The 25,614-nt window shown below is 36.6% G+C and overlaps 1 protein-coding gene across 1 annotated transcript in view; it reads right to left on the bottom strand.

The window, feature by feature from the left end:
* Positions 1-1,462: 1,462 nt before the first annotated feature.
* MARCHF5 (membrane associated ring-CH-type finger 5) overlaps positions 1,463-25,614 on the bottom strand; it is a 50,228-nt gene continuing 26,076 nt past the window's right edge. The window contains exons 3-6 of the mRNA XM_021699488.2: positions 10,644-10,774; positions 5,442-5,625; positions 5,144-5,310; positions 1,463-4,362 (exon numbers count right to left, since the gene is read on the bottom strand). Of these exons, the coding sequence (XP_021555163.1) occupies positions 4,246-4,362; positions 5,144-5,310; positions 5,442-5,625; positions 10,644-10,774 (599 nt within the window). The 3' untranslated portion in view covers positions 1,463-4,245. The remainder of the gene's footprint in view (positions 4,363-5,143; positions 5,311-5,441; positions 5,626-10,643; positions 10,775-25,614) is intronic.

Below are 25,614 nucleotides of genomic sequence, written 5' to 3'. Positions count from 1 at the left end.
TTATCATATGGTTTCACTTATTTGTGGAACATAAGGAATAACATGGAGGACATTAGGAGAAGAAAGGGAAAAATAAGGGGGGGGGGGAATTGGAGGGAGAGATGAACCATGAGAGACTACGGACTCTGAGAAACAAACAGGGTTTTAGAGGGGAGGGGGGATTGGTTAGCCCGGTGATGGGTATTAAGGAGGGCACGTACTGCACGGAGCACTGGGTGTTATACAAAAACAATGGATCATGGATCACTACATCAAAAACCAATGATGTATTGTATGGTGACTAACATAATAAAAAAAAAGATCATGAACAACTTCTTAGTTCCTGTTATAGATTGTTTCTTGCCAATTTTAAACTAGAGAGTCCATATTTAAACAGGGCACATCTTCTAAGGGTCCAAAGTATTTCACAGTTTAAAGTGTACTTTTAAGAATAAATATTTCAGAGCAGGCTTATTCCCCATTTTACTTCAGGACTTGGCAGTGTCTGGCTCATACAGAGGTGCTCAACAAACACCTGGTGAAGTATAGTATATATTGCTGACATATAGTAACCTTAGCAGGTTATCAGTAAAAGGCTTAATCTGCACAGATTGACCAGAATGATAGCCTAACCTCTGTTGCATGTCCAAACCTTCTACAGCCATTCAGCTGCAAACTTTCTCTTCCCTTTGCTCAGAATCTTTGTTCCAGGAAGACAGTTAAATAAGACATTTTATCGCTCTACCATTTCTCGTGGGTGTATGGGGTGGCAGGTAGCAGAGAAGAGGCAACCCTGAGATCCCAGGGGACCAAAGGAAGGCTACGGGCAAACAAACGTCTACTTAAATTGGCACAGATTTAGTTTTCTGTATATCAAACTGTTGTAGAATGTTTCCTCACTTAATTCTCATAACAACCAGGGAGATAGGTTTTATAATCTTCATTTTATTGATGAGGAAACTAAGGGTCTGAGAGATAAAGTAACTTGCCCTATAAATATTAGAATATGCATCTAGGATACTCTGACTCTATGCCACTTCTCCTCTGCTAGTCTCTCAGATGGGGGTAATGAAATAAACTAGAAAAAATACAATCCCCACGGATGGGTCTTTATTTGATGTACTCATTCTAGAAGATTCTAATCTTCAGAAACTTAAATTCTTTGTATCTCAGAGGAAGCAACTTTTTTAATGTGTTCCTAACCCATGTGAATATACTTTAAGATACCCTATAGCATGAGACCACCCACAGATCTTGTGTGTGGTTATCTAGTCATAGTCCAAGTGGCTGAGGGGGTATACATTTAAAAAATCAGAATGTAGTTGGAATTTAGGCCACCCTGCTTGTATTAAGACAATTCCTCTTTAGTTTTTTTAAAATGTCAGAGTTTTACTAAAAGAAAAATCTCACTAGTATCTTGATAACTAGGATTTAAAAAAACAAATTATGTTTTGGGAGTTGTTCAACAGACCAAAGTACACCTAGAGAACATAAAAATTCTTTATTTAACCTAATCCAGCCAGTATTGAGATAGTTTGCTATATTAAAAACAAGACGTTTAAAAAAATTACAGCACAGTTAGCAAGGCAGTGACTAATTAAGTCACTAAGTTTAATTTTATATTCTTCACAGTCATTTGATAATCATGTAATGATGAACAATATTTTCAGCCACTTTGGAGATGTTAACTTCTGCAAAGGAGAGAATTCTACTAGTTGTCACTGAATTTTATAAAAGAGGTTTAAAACATTAAAGTTTATGGAAATAACACAGTAAAGCAATGTGAAAATAAACTGGAGAACACAAAATATACCCACCCATCCCAAAAGTCTACACCATCCCTTTAATCTGTTCCCTAACACCATTCTCTTACCTCTTCGTTCCTTTTCCTAGAGCACGAACAGACTAACAATTAAGAAACAGCTACTGCTTTATAGGGGCTGTCTCAAGCCTAAAGTGCCTCTGTTCCTGTAATTTCTCAGTTAATCCTAGAAATGGTCTTCCGAAATAGAAGTATTACTTGCATTTCAGAGATGATGAAAACTGTAGCTGAGAGAAAGCCACTTGGTCAGGTCATACATCCAGTTATTAAAAGAAGAATCAGGATTGGAACCCAGGTCCATCAACTTTAGCCCATGCTCTTTTGTTGTTCATGGTGGTACAGACCCCCTTTCTGAAGACTGGTACACAGTACTTTCTGAGCTAAGGTTTTTTGGATTTAAAAGTGTTCAATTCCAGGGCTAGAGGACAATCTGGTTCCCAGGCGCTTGCAATTCCTTCCCCACAGCCCTAGAAACCCCTCCCTGCTACCCCCAAAGGATTAGAGTGGTTTCCCCGGGCCTCATGAACCCTGATGCCAATAGACGCAAGCAGCTACTCCCCCCATCTTGGGCATCAAAGTAGTAACTAGGGAATGGTGTGCTTGTATAATTTTATTAAAGGTTGCCTAAAAGCTGTTCTATATAACAAAATTATGCAGGAAATATCTACTATGTCTTTTTATATTGAAATTAAAGAAAAGCCAATATATTTTATAATTACAGCTATATAATCTAAGTTATTTTTATATATAATCATAGATTTTATATTTCCCCTTCAGAACTGTAGCAGTGTTCTTAATAAGGCTCACTGTCAAATATTCCCTTCCTCCCCAGATAATTACAACTCTGAATGTTCAACAGCCATTCACATCAACTTTGTAACAGAATTAAGACATTCATACTATAGAAAGGTACCAGTCTTAAATTACTAAAGTTAACATACATTATTGCAATCTAACATAGCTCAATCTATATTTGCTACACTCCTAAAGAGAAGTGGCCACTTATCAGTAAGGGAAATGTTTATTATTGTCATGCATTAGACACTGCGAACAAGAAAATAAATAGGGTTTTTGGAACTATCTTTTAAAAATTTAACTTTAATTAATGAAAATAACTGTGAGACCATTCAGATCACTGAACAACATTAAAAGGGCCACTATTAAAAATGGCTTAAAATAAATAATTGCTTTTTAAAAATGAACATAAAACTAGTTAAACAGTGATTAAGGTGCTAGCCTCATCAATATGACAAGCAATTAAAATCTAAAAACATTAGTACTGGTTTTAATAATAGATTGACCTAAGCCAAAAACCTCAATATTTACTCAAGACTTCTTGTTTTCATAATTATCTCCTCACTGACTGGTATAGAAACAAAGAGCTCAAGGCCTCACCTTGGTTTACTCACTGCTGGTTTTCTATCTGTTGAAACTAGACGGTAAACTGCATAAAAGCAGGAACCAAGTCTGTCGTGTTCATCACTGTATCCCACAGCACTTTGTATAATGCCTGGGCAAACAGGAGATGACCAACAAATACCTGAATAACTGAATCAATGAAAGAGAAGAGTAAAATAACTTTATTGATTTTTTTGCAAATCTTCCTCTGTGCTCAAACTACTAGAAACTGGCAGCTCTAATTTCTAGAAATATGGATTTAAAAACCTTACTCCAGTGATTGAAGGTCCTGATGACTCTCTCCTGCTCTTACACACACACACACACACACACACACACAGTAATTATGACTGCATGAGTCAAAATTACATTATGAACTATGAGATGTCAACATTATATAAATAAAATTTAATAGTGAAAAAGTGATTTGGAAGCCCTGTGAATTTTTATCCTACACATTTTGGAGGACGTCACATGGGTTAAGAAAAACACAACAAAATCGCATTTGTTCAGATAATCATTTGAATGTTTACATACATTTTTGGTTTGTTATTTTTTTATAACTAATTTACATTTCCTCATATTAACATATACTCCTGTTTAGCATGTAATCAAATTATGCCAGTGAGAAAAATCCTCATAGTACCTTCATTGAGTTGCTGATTCCATGAAAACACTGAACATGAACATGTACAAAAGAGGCATTTGAATAAAACAGCATGTGCATTTTTAAGTATTTGCACAGTTTGATCTTTATATTTCTATCCGGAGAAAATATGAACAAAACCCAGGTTTACCATGCTAAGATAATGGTTCAGATGACTGCCATAAAAGAAGTACATACAAAACAATGAAAACAAATCACAACCTTAGGTTCCGTGATTACTGAGAGGATTTCCCCTGCCCTAAGTGCTTTATTATATTTCTTAAAAATATGAGCAGCAACTTATCATAAGTCTCCACTACTGTGCATTAATGATGGAATCAGAACAACACAACAGATTCATAAGGATGAGAGGACTGCAGAACAACTAGAAGTCACAGTTTTATGCTTCTTCTTGCTCTGGATAATTTAGAATTTTGCGGTGTGCCTGACGTAAATATTGCTGTTGTTTGAAGTAAACCTTGAATGCTCCTTTTATGGCAACAAAAGCAATTCCACCCTAAAATAAAAAGGAAAATTAGCTTTTTATAATGCAGATTTAGAGAAACATAATAATAAAAATAATTTTACTTAGATCACAAAAGACACAGCCATTGCTGCTAATTCAGATGAATGCAAAAGAAACAGTTCTTTTTTCTACCAGGGGGTGAGACAGGCGGAGACACTACACCTATAAGAGACACCTTCCCTGTTCTCCTATTGAGTAATCTCTCCACTGAGCTCTATGTCCATTCTGATACAACAGGGAGAAGGCCTGGACACATGTGCAGGCTGCCATCAGAGAGGGGAAGTGAGAATAATAATGACATCAACACAAGGGTTGACTATGTGCTAGCACTTCAAATGAATTGTCTCATTTAATCCTCCCAGTAATCCTGATATAGCTACCAATAAGATCTATATTTTACAGGCACAGAGAAGTCAAGAAATTTGATTTCATCAAAGCAATTTCTGTGATAGGATATGAATCAGGCAGTCTGACCCTAGAGCAGAAGCTCTTCACCATAATCTTGTTGGCAAGAGGGATGGGTGGAAAATTCATGCCTATTCTAGGAAAGAAATCACCCACAGCATTGTTCTGGAAGGCCAGGAGTAATGTAAGGGATCCTCCTCTCTTTCTTGCTATTGGATAACAAGTAGGGATCAAATAGAACCTTAAGGCACAGGAGCCACAGAATGAATATTTATATAGTCCCATTGGGGTTCTTTCTGAACAAATATACAGTTCATTCTCTTTTGTATAGTCACTTGAAAAAAAAGTAATATTAAAACCATCTTACCAAGATTGTCCTTTGTAAATTAGAGTTAACACTACTGAACATCAGTTTACCAACTATTGTCGCAATAGTAGGAAAGACAAGGGCTCCACACAAAATTCGGGTGGCAGAGACATGATCTGCTAAAGGATTAGCCTCAGCTGGAATTCGAGGAACAGGACAACCAATGCCTAGAGAAAAAGAAAATGCAGGGTATTAGTGCTAATAAATCAGAATAACTAAAATATCTACGCATACTAAGATTCTTCCACAAAATTAATTTGGTGTGCTCATGATAGCCACAATTTTTCCAGGGCCTTACCTGGAAATATACTGTTCAAAATCTGTAGTTTATTCGAGTATTTGCGCCATAGTCTAAGCACGTAGTCTTCCCAGCGTATCATCTTGCCTAATATCAGCATGACAGGAATAGTAGGAAGTCCAATTAAAAGGAATAAAGGATCAGCTCTCTCCATAACATCCAGACCTTCTTTATGGCCTACAACCTGTGAAACAGACAGCATTTGCTAGAATCATTTCCTTATCTAATGAAGGGTTGCATGCATGAACTGAATTCATTTTAGAGGAAATGCTAAATTTCAAAAGAATACAGAAAAAAAAAAGTTTTAAATAAGCTGGAAAGCTATCAGTCCTGACTTTAAGTGTCTCTCATTCAGAGGAAGAAAAGCTCCTAAGCTATTTCATATTATATTGGAATAAAAGCTTTAAAAATGACCCACACTGATTACAATTCAGCAGAGGGGAGGGGACTTCTGGTTCTTTAATTCCTCTTATTTGATTTGATTAGACTGGACTACAATTTTAAGTCCTATTTGTGCTCCGGCAGAGCGTCTCTTTTCCTGCTCTTCCTACTAGGGTAAGCACAGCTAGCCAAGGGGCGGGACCAGCCTTCAGGAGATAGCCTGAAAGCTCACTTCTCTTTGGTTCTTTCTCCATACTCAGTTGTGATCGGGATAGAGTGATTTTTCTGGCTGGCTAAATGCCTGTTCTACACACCTAACTCAGCTAAAATGCAATTCCAGGGTCTACTGTAGTAGTTTTTGCTATAGGTTCCAGTCATTTTTCCAGACTAGGAACCCTAGGGTGTCCTGTCAATGGGGGTAATGAAGCTAAAACAACCTTCCCTTCTTATCTGGGTCTTAGGGCTATTTCTCAATTGGATTAGATCCCAGAGGGCAAGAAGGACATGATTAATTCTTATTTGTGAATCTCCATACTTCCCCTCCCAGGAAAATCCTTTTTACTCAGTCAATCTTGGTCTTATGCTTCTCTCAGCATCTCCATTTTATTGGTGAGTTTCTTACTTTTAATTAGAGATCTTCCCTGAAAATTCTCTTTCAAAGGTCTCAAATGACCTTCCCTTTAGCCAAAGTCTCAATGGCTTCCAAATTAAACCTATTTCTCTGAGTCATTATTCTTGGCGGTTATGACAGGAGAAGGAGACTATTTCCAAATCTTGGGCTTATACCCCCACCCAGGTAACACACTGTGAGGACAGCTTGCTAGGAGGATACTACTATAAAGACTCCATATAGTTTTTCTGATCACACTTGAGTAAACCAGGAAGAAAGGATTGGGAAGAACCCTATCTTTGATAAGGAAGAGGTGAAAGGAAGGGCAGGCAAGGAGGAAAGGGAAGAAAGAAGGTAGGGACAACTAAAAGTTGCCAGGGACACTGAGGACAACAAGCTCATGAAAAAGTAAATGGGTTTTTTTAAAAAATGAGATGCTCTTTATGTCAACTACCATAGCAGATTTTTTTTAGGTGGACTACTATAAGGAGATGTGAAATGAGGTAAAGCTGAGAATGGTCAGAGCAAACTGAAATTCTAGACAACACACTCAATCCAGGTAAAACTATCTTATAAGTATGTGGGGAGAGCCAAAATGGATGCTTTTAAAATCTGAGCTAGGGATATAGTCCAGGCTTGTACTTCATTAACGTCCCTAAATACAACGTAGTATTAAAGGGCAGGAGGCTAACCTCTTCCAAGTGGCGAAAAACCATGGTACAGGTACTGATATTCTTCTGTGTCTCCACAGAGAAACCTGACACCTTGTATGTGAAGGATGATTGTTCTGAGTTGCCCTTAAGTGAAAGAGTCTGGTTCACAAACAGTTGACCCTTGAACAACACGGGTTGGAACTGTACTGGTCCACTTATATATACACTGATAGATACTGTACAGTACTGTTATTTTCTCTTCCTTATGATTTCCTTAATAACATTTGCTTTTCTCTAGCTTGCTTTACTATAAGAATACAGCATATGGTACATATACAAAAATGTGTGTTAGTTGACTTTACGTTATCAGTAAGGTTTCTGGTCACAGCAGGCTATTAGTAGTTAAGTTTTGGGGGAATCAAAAGTTATCCATGGATTCTCTACTGCATGAGGGGGGTTATCAGTGCCCCTAACCCCCATGTTGTTCAAGGGTCCCCTGTATTTCATAAACCTTAATCCCACACTAGTGGCAAAAGTGGATCAGCCCAGAGATTGTGTCTTTACCTACGCCTTTTCAGGACATTCTATTTTTATATCATTTTATTATGATCACTTATAAAGTTACAACTAAATGTGATTTAAATATTCTTGAAGTATTAGTAAATAAATTCAGAAATTTCAAAAGTTCCTGTTGGGTTATACTATTCTTTTTAGAATTTGGGGTTCAGAAATATAAAGCCAAGTGATGTTCAGGTAGAGACTACAGTAAGGGAAAGTTTATTCCTCATGGGTGGCAGTAAAAACCTTACAACCTGGTGTCTAAGAATGAGAAAACAAAAAAGATGATAAATAGGACAAACAATGAGCAAGAGACCCACTGTCCCACCTGTTATATCTAAAGTGGAGATAGATGCCTTGTACTCAAACTGGGCTCACTATGCGTGAATTCAACTGAACACTGATTATGTGACAAACACAGGCCTAGGTGTTGGGGATAAAACGATAAGCTAAATAGATGTCTTTTGGAAGTGAGATACAATCAAATCAAATCAAACAAGCAGCAAATATAAATGCTGCAAAGGAAACAGAATAGTACAACAACTATAGTTTACCACCTGCTACTATAGTCAGACTCAAGGGCAGACTCAAGCTGAATTAAGCAATGGGGCTGATTGAACTTTGGTCAATACAAATCCAGCAAATTGTGTATGGTCATGTACATTCTGGTTTTATGCCCCAAGATTAAAAAGATTATTTTTAAGACTTCAATTTTGGGGTGAGATTCAGGAACTACAAAATGTCTTCTGCAAGAATTTGTTATCTGTGTATAAAATAAAGGCCTAGGAATTGTAGTTTTAGATAAAGGTTTGTTTTTCTGCTTAAGAGCTAAAAGCTAGATCTTCAATATCCAGGAGTTCACCAATGCTGAAAGGCTAAGAGTTTTAACTTAGGCCTGATGTTATAAAGCACTTCGTTTTAGGAACCTACTTTTAAATGGGAGAATGAAACAGTGGTGAACTAGTAGGCTTTCTTAGTCAGAATTAAGGATAATTAAGGATAGTATAAGAGTTAAGAATGGACAATGCTTATGGGGGTTATCTTTACACTAGAGGCAAAAGTGGAATTAGGCTGGACATTAAGGTCCTATTGTTCCAGGGTAAAATGTTCCCACTGTCTTTGGAACCAGGTTTCACCTAAGGAGTCCCAGATTAGGGACAGGGGTAGGGGGTCTTTCTTGCTGTGTGGTAGTGGACATGTAAACTCGCCAAATCTATAAACTAGGAATAATTGATAGTATTTAGATCACAAGACTGTTACGAGGATTAAATATACCACTGCTGGAAAGGTGTTTAGCCCAGTGCTGGGAAAAAAAGTTACCTATTATGTTGTCTTTTCAATAAAAACGTAGGCGGAAGGTCTCATTCAAATTCCTCACAACTAACAGGGACTGAACCTAAAACTGATTCATGGAGAAGTAAGTGGGAAAAGAATAGTGGAAGGACAGGTATGAGGCAGGGAGGGTGACAAAAGCCAAAGGACAGAGGTAAAAAACTAAACAGCATAAGGATGGGTTGGAGGAGACAGCCCAATAGGCCTCAAAGTAGAATGAAGTGAGACTGTGAAGCACCCTGTGTAACAAATCAGGTTAAAGAAATGGAATCTTTTTCAAGTCAGTGGTTCTTAATCTTTACCCATTACACTCATGACAAATGATGCAATTCATTTTGCAATTCATTCTAGTGACTATATCCAGATTTTGGAGGTGTCATCAACACTTCACGAAGAAGCCTTGCAATGTATGTCCCACCATGACTATTAATGAAGCAACCAGAAATGCCATTCACTATGGACCCAGCACAGACAGGTTATGTGCAATTTCTAGAATATTATATAGTGTGTTAACTATTACTGAGTTATTTATGAAACACCCAACCTAAGTGCTTCATTGGTAAAGCACTACTTAAGGCAGAGGAAATGGTGAGCTTGAAGTAGATGTTGAAGGTATTATTTTAGGAAGACTGATTTAGAAGGATGGACTGATAGAAGAGGATAAATTAAGAGAAACCAATCAAGAGGCTCCTTTAGCCCACAGGTATGATGGGGGAGTGACAAGAAATCAGGTGGTTAAGACTGTGGAAAAGAAGCTACAGATAGAAGACGTATAAAAATGAACATTGCTTGGATTTGGGTCAGCGGACCGATCTAGGTCTCTGAAGTAGAAAGAGCTAAAGGTAGTCCTAAGAATGTGGGATACAGACTGAGTAGATGGGAAAATAATAGCAGCGATCAAAGGTATAGAAAAATTATAATGGGGAATAAATTTAGGTTTCAAATTGAGGAAAAGACTAATCTGATTTCAATAATACTGACTGTGAAATCACAAGAGGTCATTTAAGAAGAGTCGAACTGTGACTGTAGGACTGGATTTGAGGACAGATCAGGGCAAAGACATAGATGTAAGCCCAAAAAGTACAGAGATGATAGCTGGAAATCTTTAAAGAAGAAGTATAAAGAGGAGTCAAGGGTCTGGGACTAAATCTTGAAATTTAAGTCTAATAATCTTAACAGGAAGCAACTAATTGTCTAATCAACAACAGATTGGTTAGTAAGTTGTTCTAATTCCACACATAGAATGCTATGAAGAGGTCTACATACTTATATGAAAAGATCTCCAAGGTTCACTGTTTGTAAAAAAAAAAAAAAAAAAAAGGGGGGGGTACAGTTCTACTCTGCTTCCTTTAAGAGGAAAAAAGGTATGTGTGTGTGGGAGAACAAATTTATTTTTTCTTGCACATGCACAAAGAAAGTCTAGAAGAATGTATTATATAACTAATAATAGTGGCTACCTGGAGAAGTGAGGGGGAACCTGCGCAAATGAGCAGGAGTAAGAAGATGACTTTTCACTAGATAGTTTCTTATATATTTCTTATTTTTAAGCCACGAGAAGGTTATTACTTGTTCAAAAGAATAGTAGTAATTTTTAAAACTCTCCTAACAGAAATCTATTTAATAGATCTTCACATAAAAATTATCATTGAACAGAGTAAAATAGAGAACCTGCATCACTGTCACTGCTCCATAAGTCACAGCTGTCCAGTAGATAGAGCCAACCATTATTCCCGCTGCAGCAAATGGACAAGCTTTTGAGATCAGTCTATCTGCAAGATCCAAGACGTAAACAACTGGACCTATAATAAAAAAAGAAAGTAATGTTTCAATACAAGACAGATTTTTAAAAAATGACTTATTCAATATTTTCCACTGATCTAAATATTTTTATGAAGTTGGATGTTCTGATGCTTTAGAGATAACTATTATAAGTGTGATGGGAACCTAAGATTTAAATAAATTTAGAATTTCTCAGTTGTCTGCATAAATAGCTAAGTTTTACTTCCTAAATTCTAGGAAATAGCCTCTTCAAATTTTATATCTTTATCAGTAAACCTAAGATTAAAGGCTCGAACACAGTTGCTTCTTATGAAGAAAATATATTCTCTCAATTCTTTTATTCACACTGGCTACTACAGAATGAAATGGTCATTTCAGCTTGCTCTTCCCAAACAGTTCCTGCCCACAATTAGATTCTCTAGTACTTGGTAAAAATATCACTTCTTTGACTTCACTCATTACTTCCTTGGTGCAGTATGTGAAGGTAACCAAGGCTATGTTCTCGTAGTTATATGAAGTCAATCTATTTTATTTTGATTTTCAATATGGAATAGTTGAGTATTATTCTCTCAAAAAATTTTTCTTTTTTTCTCAAGTTTGTATGTAAATTCCAGTTAGCTAACATATAATGTACTATTAGTTTCAGGAGTAGAATTTAGTCATTCATCACTTATATATAATACCCATTTAACAAACTTCTTTTAATGATTACAATGCCAGTTTTTATGGCATTCCAACAGTTGTATGTGCCAATTATATTTCTATTATTGTATGCTTACTGTGAAATCTGGCTACTACCTTCCTTTGGAAGGTATTTAGAATAGCTATATTTGGAGGTTTTCTAATTGCTTAAGTCCAATATAATTTAGCTCCAGAATTTTCCAGAATAGTGGAAGGGTCTTAGGCCTGAATTAGAGCAAGTCCTAAAGAACTGAGTATCTAAGTTCAGTCACAGAACTATGAAACCTTGATTTACTAATTACCGTATTTGTTGAATACCCTCTACATACAAACTATTACTTGAGACATTTTCTTGGAAATGTGTAAAAATTATTACCTACCTTCTGGGGGGTTACAATCTATAGGAGGATGCCATATACAAAAACTATTTTTACTGTACAAAGAAATTAACAGAGCAATATGATAAAATAATTAAAACACGTAAGAACAAGCCTCCATCTATGGAGCCCCTAATCGCTGCAGCCAATAGTATCAGTAGTCACTGTATAAAGAAAGACCACGCTGTGAAGTAGAAAGAACATTAGGAGGGATGTCAAAGGACCTATGATTTCCATTTAGCGTATTTACTAACTATGTCCTCTGATAATAGTTAGCACAGCACTTCTTCCACGTGCTGTACGACAGGCATTACATGCATCATTATTCAATCTCATAATGTAGGGTTTAATCCTAAAAATATACAAATTTGCTAGGTTAAGTTTAAAACTCCCTCAGAGGGTAAAATAAAAGTCATTTTAGTGAGTCTCCAAAGATCCCTCAAATGCTGGTACTAACAGTAAAAAACCATAGATACATATATATGAAACCTCCACACTTCAACTTTCATATTCTCTACTGATAATTCTTTAATCAGAAAATTGAAGCCCCAAGTCCATACTCTCCATGGCACATGTACCCACCTACCAACATCACACCTATCTGAAGTTAATCCCTCCACTGACACACCAGATCCCATTCCCTTGCCAACTCAAAGCCACAGCTCCACCAACTGTCTCCCACATCATTTCCTCTCTACTCTTTACTGGATTATTTCCATCAGACATGTCATTATTTCTTCTATCTTAAAAAAACCCGAATTCTTCTCTTGATCCTTCTTCCCTCACTGCTCCATCTTTGCTTCCCTTACAACAAAATTCCTCAAAAGACTTACCTGTTTTCACTCTCCTTCAATTCTCTCCACCAAAACTGCTCATAATGGTCACTAACAACCTAAAATTAGATATATTTAATGGTGTAATCTCAGCCTTCCTCCTATTTGGCCTAGCAGCAACATCTGACACAGATGTTCCCTTCCTCTTCCCAATATATGGTTCTTCATTATATTTCTAGGACATCACCATCTCTTGGTTTTCTTTCCATCACCAGTCATTAACTTTTCAGTCTTTCTTGGTTCCTCCTCTTCTTGACCTCAGTGAGACTCACCCTGCCAACTTCTACCTCATGATACTCCCTATTTAATTACTCTGCACTATTTTTCTTTTTCCCAAAGCACTTATCACCTAACATACTCTAATTTACTCATTCTGTTTCTACCTACAAGAATATGGCTGGGAAACTATGGGCCACGGACCAAATCCAGCTGGCTGCTTGCTTTTGTAAATAAAGTTTTGTATGGAACATGGTCACATGCAAAGCCTAAAATATTTACTCTCTGGTTTTAACAGAAAAAGTCTGCTGACTTTTGAACTAGAACATAAGCTCCAAAGGGAAAAATGTTTTTGTTTTGCTTATTGATGAATCCCAAGTTCCTATGACTCTCAAATATTTGCTGAATTCTCTACTGAGGTACATATTTAAAACTATGATATGAAAATCTCTAGGTCTTTTTCACTATTCTGTACCCAGTCCAAGTTAACTATAGGACTATTTCTACCCAGTCAGAATAAAAATTGGTAAGGAAAGAAGGTATTTTACATGCTTCCAATGTACCTTCTTCCTCTCTCAACAGGGTACTTAGAACTATCTACTGATGGAGTGAAGCAATACAATTCCTAAAAAAACCATCACTACCACTTATCTATCATGAACATGGGTAATCTAGAGATGTCTGAATTGTTTTTTCTTTCAAGATCTCAGATGGTTCTAATATAACGAGCTCAATTTCAGTTTTCTTCCTGAATCAATGGGTGTGAATTCTTTCTGTGCAAGCAAAAACAAAAAACCTGTACACTTTTGGAAATTTTCTACTCATTCCTTGAATCATATACAAAAGATGTGCTAGATTAAATGAAGACACTGGCTGTATTTTATAGTCCCTATTTCCAGTTTTTCTGAAATAGTTTTGTCTAGACTTCTGTCTTTATATTGCCTAAACCTCTCCAGGCTCTTCCAGATAGACTAGTCCAAGAACAATTTAATACTTAAAAGAAAAGATAAATGTTTAGTAGTAAACATACCATGAGAATAAACTGCCATCCAGGGGAGGTATTTCTTAGAGCTAAAGATTATTTAGGCAAGCTATTTAGTGAGTTAAAACAATCACTGAATTTCTCTGGATGGCAGTCCCTATATCATACTCTTCCTATTAGGAAGCTTACCATGTGCTACTATCCCATGACTTGGGGTCAAAAGAAAAATAGCAAGTTACTAGATTCTTCTTACTGTTGTACTACAGCACAAAGAGTTATGGAAAGTGAGGAAAGACAAGACTAGACCTATAAAACGCCAATTCTAATGAGGAGGAGGAAGTATGAGTAAGTGCACATCACACAAGTCAAATACCTAAGGGCATAAAACGGCTTCAATATTTTAAAAAGGCATTATTGAATTTTTAATGTCTCAGTGGGGTTCACCACTTACATTTTCAATGTACTATATTTACACAATGGATGGCAATTGAAGAAGCTCTGTATAAATGTAAGTTTTGAAAACCCAATAATTTGAAGGGCACTAGGGAAGCTTGCAATTAAAAGAAAATCTATTGTGAATTCTTTTGTACAATAAAGAAGCTTTTGTAAAGAAAATACACCCTAATACTCTGGGTAAATTCAAATTTTCACATTTCAGATGTGAATGACATCAAACAGTGAGCTGAGAGTTATTGGGGAAACTCCTGTCTTGTGTCTACTGAAAAAGAAGTAATCAGTTTTATCTGGCAGACACTGAGCAAGTAGATTTGTTGCAGCTGTGATTTAAATTAAAATTTATGTATGCATGGTGTTAAAGGCACATCTTGGAAGATAAGAAATTAATGACTGAAGGGCAGGTAATATTTAGGGCTCAACATCTATGGCCACTGCTTACAGTAACAATCAGAATTCCTACGACCTTTCTCTGGGATAGAAAGGCATCCTTAAAAAACAAAACAAAAAACCCTCTCACCAATTCTTAAGAAATAATTTCTATATGTTGCCAAAGTGCTACATTTTCTAACACAGAACACAATTTAATGAGCAAAAACAGGTGCTTCACAAGACAACCTTGTATAAGTTTATAAGACGGTTAACAGCTCCAGTGAAGTTTTCTGTTAAGTGGCCAATGGTTTATAAAAGAGTTTAATAAGCAAAACAGACTGTTTGCAAAAGCTATGCAAGTTTCCAGGTTTTTTTTGGTTTGCTTTTTGCTCTGCACTGAACTAGTTTTGATCTAGACCCAACTTTAATGCCAACCTGCTAAGCCGAAACATCAACCCCACTTTCAGATTCAGAACCATCCAGAATCATAATTTTGGATGTCATGAAGAGTCCAACAATATAGTTCTAAGTTTCTTTCTTTGCTCCAAATCTTCTTTTTGTTGTGTTCTATTTCTGGAATGTCCTGTCCCTACTTTAAGTCTGTATGAAAATCCAGACTTCCCAATGAAAACTAATCTAGCCTGATAGAGGTTGACTAATTGCTCTACCCCACCCTGTTCATGTCCCATGGGCTTCCTTTAATACTATCCCACAAAATGCACTTACCCCTTTGCTTGTGCATAATGTTAGTACTTTATGTTCTTGTTCAATGTTTGTTCAGTTGTCTCAATATCCTTATGTCTGTCCATGTCAGCATCATCTTAGATTGAAAATTCCCCGGGGGCAAGGGCCAAGTCTGTTTAACTCGTTTTGTACAGTGCCTAGGATAGAACCATGTACAGATAGGTGCTTAAAAAAATGCTTTTGATGATGATTGGCATCACTCTCAGGGACTCTGTAGGCCACAGCTATCTTAGCACATGGTACGTGGCAGTACAGTGGGGTACTTTGGCCTGTTCCGCAGGACATTAGAATATAATGGCATAGGACCTAGCTGTAGCACTCTGTGGCAAGTATTTGACTCAATCCATTGTTAAAAAAAGGACCTTTAACGTGGGCACCTGGCTGGCTTAGTCAGTCGAGTGTGTAACTCCTGATCTCGGGGTTGTGGGTTTGAGCCCCACATTAGGTGTAGAGATTACTTAAAAAAAAAAAAAAAGTATATGGTTCCAAGCCAACAAATGTGGATTTTATTGAAGACATGAAATAATATCACAACAACCAACTCAAAAGTTAAAAGTATGTGGAAATCCTGATGGGACAGTAAAGAGTTTTAACTCTTTCTCTAGCATTCATCACTACTTTAAACACTAGACTTCAGAAGCCAGGTTGAAGAGCCTCAGACAAGCTTATGTAAATGTCATCTTTGATTGCTCAGCTTGTAGGCTGAGATTTTACCAATTTTATTTAAGAATAAATATTCTGCAAACTCAGGCTATAAATTACTTTGCTTAGTAACAAGAAGTTAGACATTAAATTATAAATAGAGAAGAAAGGATATATTGTTGGGCAATTTTTTAGATAATTGACCCAAAGCCCTCAAAACAAAAACAAAAAAAAACAACCCTGAGGAATAAAAGATCCAGAGTCAAAGCAGATGAGTACCATTCCTCCGTGTATATATAATGTATTACCATGAACAGTAATTAAAGATCATCATAGTAATTCTTTATTACATAGTTTGTGCCAAAGGAAAGCTTAAATTTATCTTATAAGACTAGAATAGCTCATAGAATATCTGTGGGCTATAAGGTCAACTACTAAGTACCTATTAAGCACCTACTGTACACTCAGCATTTTACTTTACATTAAAATAAATGTAAATAAAATTTAACACACCAGCCTCTGCCTCCAAGGAGCCTCCAATCTAGTTAAAGACAACCAATAAATACACATTAAACAACTGAGAAACTTTTTTTTTAAGAGGTAAGTACAAGGCTCTTTTTTTAAAAATAAGATTTATTTATTTGAGAGAGAGAGAGTGCGCACCAGGGGGAGAGGGAGAGGGAGAGAGACTCTTAAGCAGACTCCACGCTGAGCCCCTTGTGGGTCTCGATCCCATGACCCTGAGATCACGATCTGAGATGAAACTGAAACCAAGAGTCAGCCACTTAACTGACTGGGCCACACAGGCACCCCAACAACTGAAAAACTTTAAGGCAAACTTTAGCATATGTACAACAGTATGGTACAAACTTAACAGATACATGTTAATGAAATTTTAGGTAAAGATTATAGGGGGATAAGGATACAAAGAGTTTTTTAACTGATGAATGCATGCATGTATGTATTTACTAATTAATGGAAGTGAATCTTGACCTAGACTTGAAGTCTATGATCTGAAAAGGGAGCATTGTAAGAGACCGTGTAACCGAGGCAAAAGACTCTTCAACAGGTTTACATGGTTTTTTTTTTTTTTTTTTAAAGCTAATATACTACTAAGAGCAGGGTTAATTGACAGAAACCCTGGCTAGACCTTTGACACTACTTAGGAAGTTCCTGAGAGACATGCTAATATGAAAACGATATTTTAGGAAAACTAATAGCAGATTAAAGTCAGAGTAAACTAGAATAAAATCCACACGATTTTGTATCCAAAACAAGTATAAAGAAAGAAAGTAGTATCAATCCAGAAAAACTTAATATAAGAGACTTGAATCAGAAAACCCCATTTTCTTGTAGAAGTTTTATAGTTCAGGTCTTATACTAAGCCTTTAATCCATTTCAAATTAATTTTTGTAAGTTGTATAAGATAGGGGTCCGGGGTGCCTGGACGGCTCAGTTGGTTAAGCAAGTGCCTTCGGCTCAGGTCATGATCCCAGGATCCTGGGATCGAGCCCCGCATTGGGCTCCTTACTCAGCAGGGAGCCTGCTTCTCCCTCTCCCTCTACCTGCTACTCCATCTGCTTGTGCTGTCAAATAAATAAATAAAAACATCTTAAAAAAAAAAAGATAGGGGTCCAATTTCATTCGTTTGCATGTGAATATCCAGTTTTCCCAACACCATTTACTGAAGGGACTATTCTTTCCCTATCAAGTATTCTTGGCTCCTTTTACCAAATATTAGTTGAACGTATATGCATGGGTTTACTTCTGGGCTCTTGATTCTGTTCCATTGGCCTGTGTGTCTCCATTTATGCCAGTACCATATTGTTTTGATTACCACAGCTTCATAATAAAGTTTGAAATCAGGAAATGTGATGCTTCCCATTTTGTTCTTTCTCAGGACTGCTTAAGTTATTTGGGGTCATGTGTGATTCTATACAAATTTTAGGATTTTTTTTTTTCCCTACCTCTGTAAAAAACGCCATTGGGATTGACAGGGATTACAATGAATCTATATATGGCTTTGGTAGTATGGACATTTTAAATATTATTTCAATCCATGAACATGAAATATCTTTTCATTTATTTGTGTCTTCTTCAATTTCTTACATCAATGTCTTATAATTTTTAGTTCTATTCATAAGTACTTAATTACTTTTGATATTGTAAATGGGATTTTTTCTTTTTCAGATAATTTTGTTTTTAGTATACAGAAATGCATTGATTTTCCTATGTTGATTTTGCATCCTGCAACTCTACTGAATTTAACATTTTTGGGGGGCAGTCTTTAGGATTTTCCATGTATGACATCACCTGCAAACAAAGACAACTTTACTTCTTTCTGATTTGGATGCTTTTTCTTTTTCTTGCCTAATTGCTCTGGCTAGGACTTCCAGTATTATGTTGAATAGGAGTGGTGAGAATGGGCACTCTTGTCTTGTTCTTGATCTTAGTGGGATAGCTTTCAGCCTTTCAATGTTAAGTATGATGTTAGCTGTGTGTTTGTCACATACGGCCTTTATTATGTTGGGGCATATTCCTTCCACACAAAATCTGTTGAGAGTTTTTATCATAAAAGGATGGTTGAATTCTGTCAAATGCTTTTTTCTGCATCTATTGAGATAATCATCTGATTTTTATCTTTCACTCTACTAATGTGGCATATCACAGTGATTGATTTGCAGATGTTGAACCATCCCAGGGATAAATCCCACTGGGTCATGGTGTAGGACCCTTTTAATGTGCTGTTGAATTTGGTTGGTTAATACTTTGTTGGGAATCTTTGCATCTATATTCATCGAGATACTGGCTTGTGATTTTCTTTTCTTGTAGTGTCTATATGGCTTTGATAGCAGGATAATGCTGGCCTCCTAAAATGAGTTTGGGAATTTTCTTTCAATTTTTGGGAAGAGTTAAGGAGGACTGGCATTGATTCTTCCTTAATTGTTTAGTAGAATTCTCCACTGAAACCATTTGGTCCTGGGTTTTTCTTTGTTGGGAGGTTTGTATCTCCTTGTTGTTGGTCTGTTCACATTTTCTGTTTCTTCATGATTCTGTCTTGGTAGGTAGTATGTTTCTAGGAATTTATCCTTTACTTCTAGGTTATCCAGTTTGTTGGCTACAATTGTTCACAGAAGTCTCTTACGATCCTTTGTATTTCTGAGGTGTCAACTGTAATGTTTCTTCTTTGAAAGACACTACACATTATATGCCTCATGATGTAGTAAGAAGTACATAGAACTATGAAATATTTTTGAAAAAAAACAATTATAGGGGCACTTGGGTGACTCAGTCCGTTAAGTGTCTGTCTTTGGCTTAGGTCATGATCCCAGGGTCCTGGGATTGAGCCCGGCATCGGCTCCCTGCTCAGTGGGGAGTCTGCTTCTCCCTCTGCACCCCCCACCCCTGCTCGTGCTCTCTCGCTCTCTGAAATAAAATCTTAAAGGGCACCTGGGTGGCTCAGTTGGTTAAGCAACTGCCTTCGGCTCAGGTCATGATCCTGGAGTCCTGGGATCGAGTCCCGCATCGGGCTCCCTGCTCAGCGGGGAGCCTGCTTCTCCCTCTGATCCTCCCCCTCTCATGCTCTCTGTCTCCCATTCTCTCTCTCAGATAAATAAATAAAAAAATCTTTAAAAAAAAAAAAATCTTAAAAAAAAATCATATATAACTTCACTGATGAGATCTAACTATCATGATAAGAAATGCAGGGAACAGAGCAATATATTACCCATGTATTCTCGGGGTGTGAGTAATAACAAACCCAGAAAATGGGAAATCCTATGACAACAAACGATCCTTTTATCTAATGAAAAAATTACAAGTGGAAAAGCAAAAATACTGGGGTTTACAAGTTATGCTAGGTTTTAGGTCCATACATAGTTGGAGAGCTGACTCGGGGATCCTCACAAGGGTTGTATGAACCATCAGTGAAAGAGTTAGTCAGAAAAAAAAAATCCACATGACAACAAAGTGAGCCAACAAGGAAAACTGTCTTATCTTCAAGAAGAAAAGTAGGATGATGAGGATAGTTTCCTCTAAATATTTGTAACTATAGTCAACTGGCATGCTGATTTCAGGTTAGAAATCCATCTGTGCTAAAGGAGAAATCCCAAATGCAAATCCTTTCTGGAGTTCTTTCACCTTCAGGATATCCTCAGTTTACAAATATGAACACAAATGTGAATGTAATCCCCACACTCAAGAGAAATAAAGCACTGTGAACAAGAACCACAAGAAAAACAACAGAGATTTAGGCTACCAAAGACTTTAGATAATGGAATTATCAACCCAATCATAAAAATGATGTAATAAAATACAAGATAACTTATAAATGAACAAAATGGAAGAGACTATAAACAATTACCAGGCATATTTAAGAAAAAACTACAACTTATAGAAAACAAAACCCCTTGCAGATTAGACAATGCATGAAAAGAGAATTTGAGAATCAGGTAACAGTTAAGAAGAAATTATAATGCTGAAGTACAGAGACCAAAGATGAAAAATCCATAAAAATTAAGAGACATGAAAGAAAATGAAAATGTCTAACATAACTCTAATCAGAGTTCTAGAATGGGGGAGGAGCGGTATTTGAAGAGATAAAAGCTAAGACTTTTCAAGGATAACCATTTAAATAGGGGAAAAAAGTATAAAACTTAAAAATTAATACAGGGGAATATACAGTATCAGAGGAAAAAACACTTCAACCCAGGAGATAGCCAAGAAAAGGGGGAGGGGAGGAAAAAGTGGTACAAATAGAACACACAAAATGTGACAGTAAAAACCCAACTATATCAGTATCACAATAAATGTAAAATAAAATAACTCCAAAGAACTGAAAATAAAAGGATGAGAAAAGATAAACAGGCAAATATGACATTATCAAAAAAAGCTGATATAAAGAAGGAAGAGAGTAACTTTATAGTGGGGAAATCTGACAAACACTACCTTAGCCAGATAATCAAGGTAAGTATCACCAGTGATAAGTAATGTTGACAGTATTTGTCTTTGATGTGAGGTGATGAAAATGGCACTTCACCTCTGTGGTTTTGCTCCCTAAAACTCATAACCCCAACAGATAATGGGAAAAACATCAAACAAATCCCAACTGGGGGACATTCTACAAAACGTCTGAACATTACTCCTCAAAATTGTCAAGGTCATCAAAAACAAGGAAAAGTCTAAGAAACTGTTACAGCTAAGAGGAGCCTAAGGAGACATGACTAAACGTAATACGGTATCCTGCAACAGAATGAAGACATTAGGTAAAAATTAAAGAAATCTGAATAAAATATGGACTGTAAGTTAATAATAACAACATTGGTTAATTATAACAAATGTACCACACTAAGATAAACTGTTAACAGAGGAAACTGGATATGGGATATATGGGAACTCTCTGTAGTATTTTTTTTTTTTTAAGATTTATTTATTTATTTGAGAGAGCGAGAATGAGAGAGAGTACATGAGAGGGGGGAGGGTCAGAGGGAGAAGCAGGCTCCTCGCTGAGCAGGGAGCCCGATGCGGGACTCGATCCCGGGACTCCAGGATCATGACCTGAGCTGAAGGCAGTTGCTTAACCAACTGAGCCACCCAGGCGCCCTCTCTGTAGTATTTTTGTAATTTTTCTATAAATCAGAAATTGTCCTAAAACAAAAAGTTGATTTAAAAAAAGATGGTATAGTGGCGCCTGGGTGGCTCAGTCAGTTAAGCATCTGCCTTTGGCTCAGGTCATGATCCCAGAGTCCTGCGATCAAACCCCACCATCAGGCTCCCTGCTCAGCAGGAAGCCTGCTTCTCCCTCTCCTGCTCCCCCTGCTTGTGCTCTAATAAACAAAATCTTAAAAAAAAAAAGATGGTGTAGCTATATTATGTCCATTCTATATTATCATGTCTATATTATATACAAGTTTAAGAAAAAAAAGCATTATTGTGGATAAAACAGTCATTACTTAATGATACAGTGTTGAACTCACCAGGATATTTTATTTCTAACCTAAGGGGTAGGTCAGCAAGTGATGGTTTATTAGTCTTTATTCCTCATACGTAGTTATGATATTTTCTTTTTCAACAAATAAAATATTTTATAATAACAGAGAAAGAAAATACCTGAGTGAACATTCTGCTGAGCTTTGATCAATGTTAAGGCAGTAGATATAATTAGTTCTGTATATTGATAGCAGCATGCTGGCAAAGGCAATGGAAAAGCAGGCACGCCAATACACTGTTGGGAAGATTAAATAGGTATAATCTCTACAAAAGCCAATTTGATGATATCTATTAACGTTACAAACGCACATACTCTTTGATCCAGCAATTCTACTCCAGTCATTTATCTTAGATATATTTGCGCATGTGCATAAGATTATTTTACACAGTTGTTCTTGACAGCACTGTTTGTAGTAGTGAAAGATTAGAAACAGCCTTTATGTCCATTAACAAGACTGGTTATAGAAATAACCATACAGGGCGGCTGGGTGGCTCAGTCGTTAAGCGTCTGCCTTCGGCTCAGGTCATGATCCCAGGGTCCTGGGATCGAGTCCCACATCGGGCTCCCTGCTCGGCAATAAGCCTGCTTCTCCCTCTCCCATTCCCCCTGCTTGTGTTACTGCTCTCGCTATCTCTCTCTGTCAAATAAATAAATAAAATCTTAAAAAAAAAAAGAAAGAAATAACCATACATACATCTGTGTAACGGAGTATTATGTAACTGTAAAGAAAAAAAAGCTCTTTATACACTAATATAAAAAGGTATCTACCATATATTGCTGAGAAAAAAAGCAAGTACAGAACATGATGTATAGTATACTTGTCTATAGTATTTTGACATATAATCTAATTGTGCTAAATATTCTATTTGCCTCTCCAGGTTTACTGCTCATCTTTCTCCACTCTGCTTTGTGCACAATTTGCCAAACAAATTGCATCTTCCAGGCAACCTTGTCCTCTAGCTTCCGATGTGTTCAAACAGTAAGTGGGATGGCTAAAAAATCAGAGGGTGGTAAAAGTGTCCCCCCACAGCCCCAGTTCCCTCACTACAGGCAGTTGGCATTTCTTTCTCTAAAACCATAGACCCTGTTAAACAGCCTCTCTCCTTCTGCTAAAGCTCTTGTCAAGTTCTGTTAATAGCTCCCTTCCCTTGCACTTTCAGGCCTAGGAGTGGAAATGATTTCATATAGTTGCTGATTCCTGGGTGTTTTCCTGTCCCTTGTTTATTCCTTTAACTCTCCCCTAATATTTATAGCTTTTCAGGGTGTGGGGGAGAGAGAAGAGGGAAAAAAGTATGGGGGGAGAAAAAGAGAAACATCCTGGAATAAAACACTGAGACTTCTAATAATGGTTGCCTCCAAGTAAGAAACTTACTTGGCATTATGGCTGGTAGACATGGTAAAAAGATTTTCACTGAACACCCTGGTATATTCAGTATCTTTTGAAATTGGTCCATGTGAATGTATTATCTAGAGGGAAAATATATAAAGTAAACTCAAACACTTGAAAGAAACAAAAGAAAATACTAAGAGATACTGTAGTTATGGCATCTTTTCTTTCAAACATTTGCTATTCCTTGCCATGTCCAGCAGGGCAAATATGGATGGACACAAAGGAAAAAGAGAATAGACCATTTGTTGGTGCAAGCCCCTAGCCATCATTTTGCTTCTTGCCATGTTTCTCTTTCAATTCTAATAGCATCAAATCACTGAAAATCTTTACACACCATACACATAAGTTATTAACAGTATCTCAAATAAATTCAAATTCATACCATTCCTATTAGTTCTTACAGTACCTGAAACTACTTATCTATATGTGGCCTGGTAGCTGACTCACTGAGTGACAGTAACAAGAAATTCAGCAGTTTAAAATCATGGCTCCTTCACTTACTTGCTGGAGGCCCATGGGATTCCATTAAATAAATCTGCTGAATCTGTTTTCTTATCTGTAAAATAAGGACAGTATCTAACTGTGCAGAGCTTGTGAGAGGTTTAAATAAAACAGCACAGGCAAAGTGACCCACATAGTGTCTGGTAAATAGAAGCCTGTTAACAAATGATAGCTATTAATATCACTGTTAACATTATTTTAAAAAAATAACATCACAAAATGAAGTAAATTTTATTTGCTCGATTCTCTAGGAAAGGTTTCTCCCAGGAGTCATCCCTCTCATCAACCCTAGCGAGTATCTTTCTCTTCTAAGTTTTACACTCCACTTAACATTTGATAACCACCAAATGTTAAGATTTTTTATTTTTAAGTAATCTCTATACCCAACGTGGGGCTCTAACTTACCACCCCAAGATCAAGAGTCACATGTTTTACTGACTGAGCCAGCTAGGCACCTCTAATAACCACTTTTTGAGGGTGATTGCTATCTTCAACCCTACACAGAAGTTTGAATTAATGTTTAGTTCAGAAAAACAATAAAGAAATAAAAACAAAACTGTAATAAAAATTTAACTTGAAAGTAATCTAAGGGGGCACCTGACTCGCTCAGTTGGTAAAACATGTGACTTTTAATCTCAGGGTCGTGAGTTCAAGCCTCATGTCAGGTGTAGCCTACTTATAAAAAAAAAAAGTAATCTAAGAATATACCAATAATCTATGAAGACATAAAAAAGAAGTGGCTACACTAATATCAGTTAAAATCAACTTTAAGACAAAAATTATTGGAAATAAAGGACATTTTGGGGCACCTGGGTGGCTCAGTCGGTTAAGTGTCTGCTTTTGGCTCAGGTTATGAACTCGGGGTCCTGGGATCGAGCCCCACGTCAGGCTCCCTGCTCAGCAGGGAGTCTGCTTCTCCTTCTCCCTCTGCCCCCCACTATGCTCTCTCTCTCTAATAAATAAAATCTTTTTTTAAAAAAAAAAGGGACATTTTATAATGGCAAAAGGGACAATCCATCAGTAAGATTAACAATTAAGAACACATATGCACCTAGCAATAAAGCCTAAAATATATGAAGCAAAAATGGATAGAACTGGAGAAACAGACAATTCAACAATACTTGGAGACTTCAATATCCTACTTTCCATGAAGGATAAGTAAAAGATCAACAAGGAAATAGAGAAGATTTGAAAATACTATGAACCAACTGGATATTTACAGAATACTCATTGTTCTCAAGTGTACATGGAACATTTGTAAGAATAAACCATGTTAGCCCACAAAACAAGCCTTAATACATTTTAAAGGACAGAAATCAAAGTATGGTCTTGGATCACAGTGGAATAAAATTAGAAATCAATAACAAGGACATCTGGCAAGTTTACAAGTATGTGAAAATTAAACGACACACTTCTAAATCATCAACGGGTCAAAGAAGAAATCTAAGCAGTGCTTAGAAGTTTATGGGTGTAAGTGACTTCATTAAAAAAGGAGAAAGCAAAGAATGAGAAGACAACCTATAGATTGAGAAAAAACATTTGCAAAAGACATAATCTAATAAAGGAATGTCATCCACAATATACAAAACACTTAAAACAGTAAGAAAACAATCTGATTTAAAAAATGATCAAAAGATTTAACAGACACTTCACCAAAGACATAAAATTACAAATAAACAC

Source organism: Neomonachus schauinslandi, chromosome 6 (assembly GCF_002201575.2).
Source record: "Neomonachus schauinslandi chromosome 6, ASM220157v2, whole genome shotgun sequence".
Classification (NCBI taxonomy): Eukaryota; Metazoa; Chordata; class Mammalia; order Carnivora; family Phocidae; genus Neomonachus; species Neomonachus schauinslandi.
This window is presented reverse-complemented; position numbering and strand designations above follow the sequence as displayed.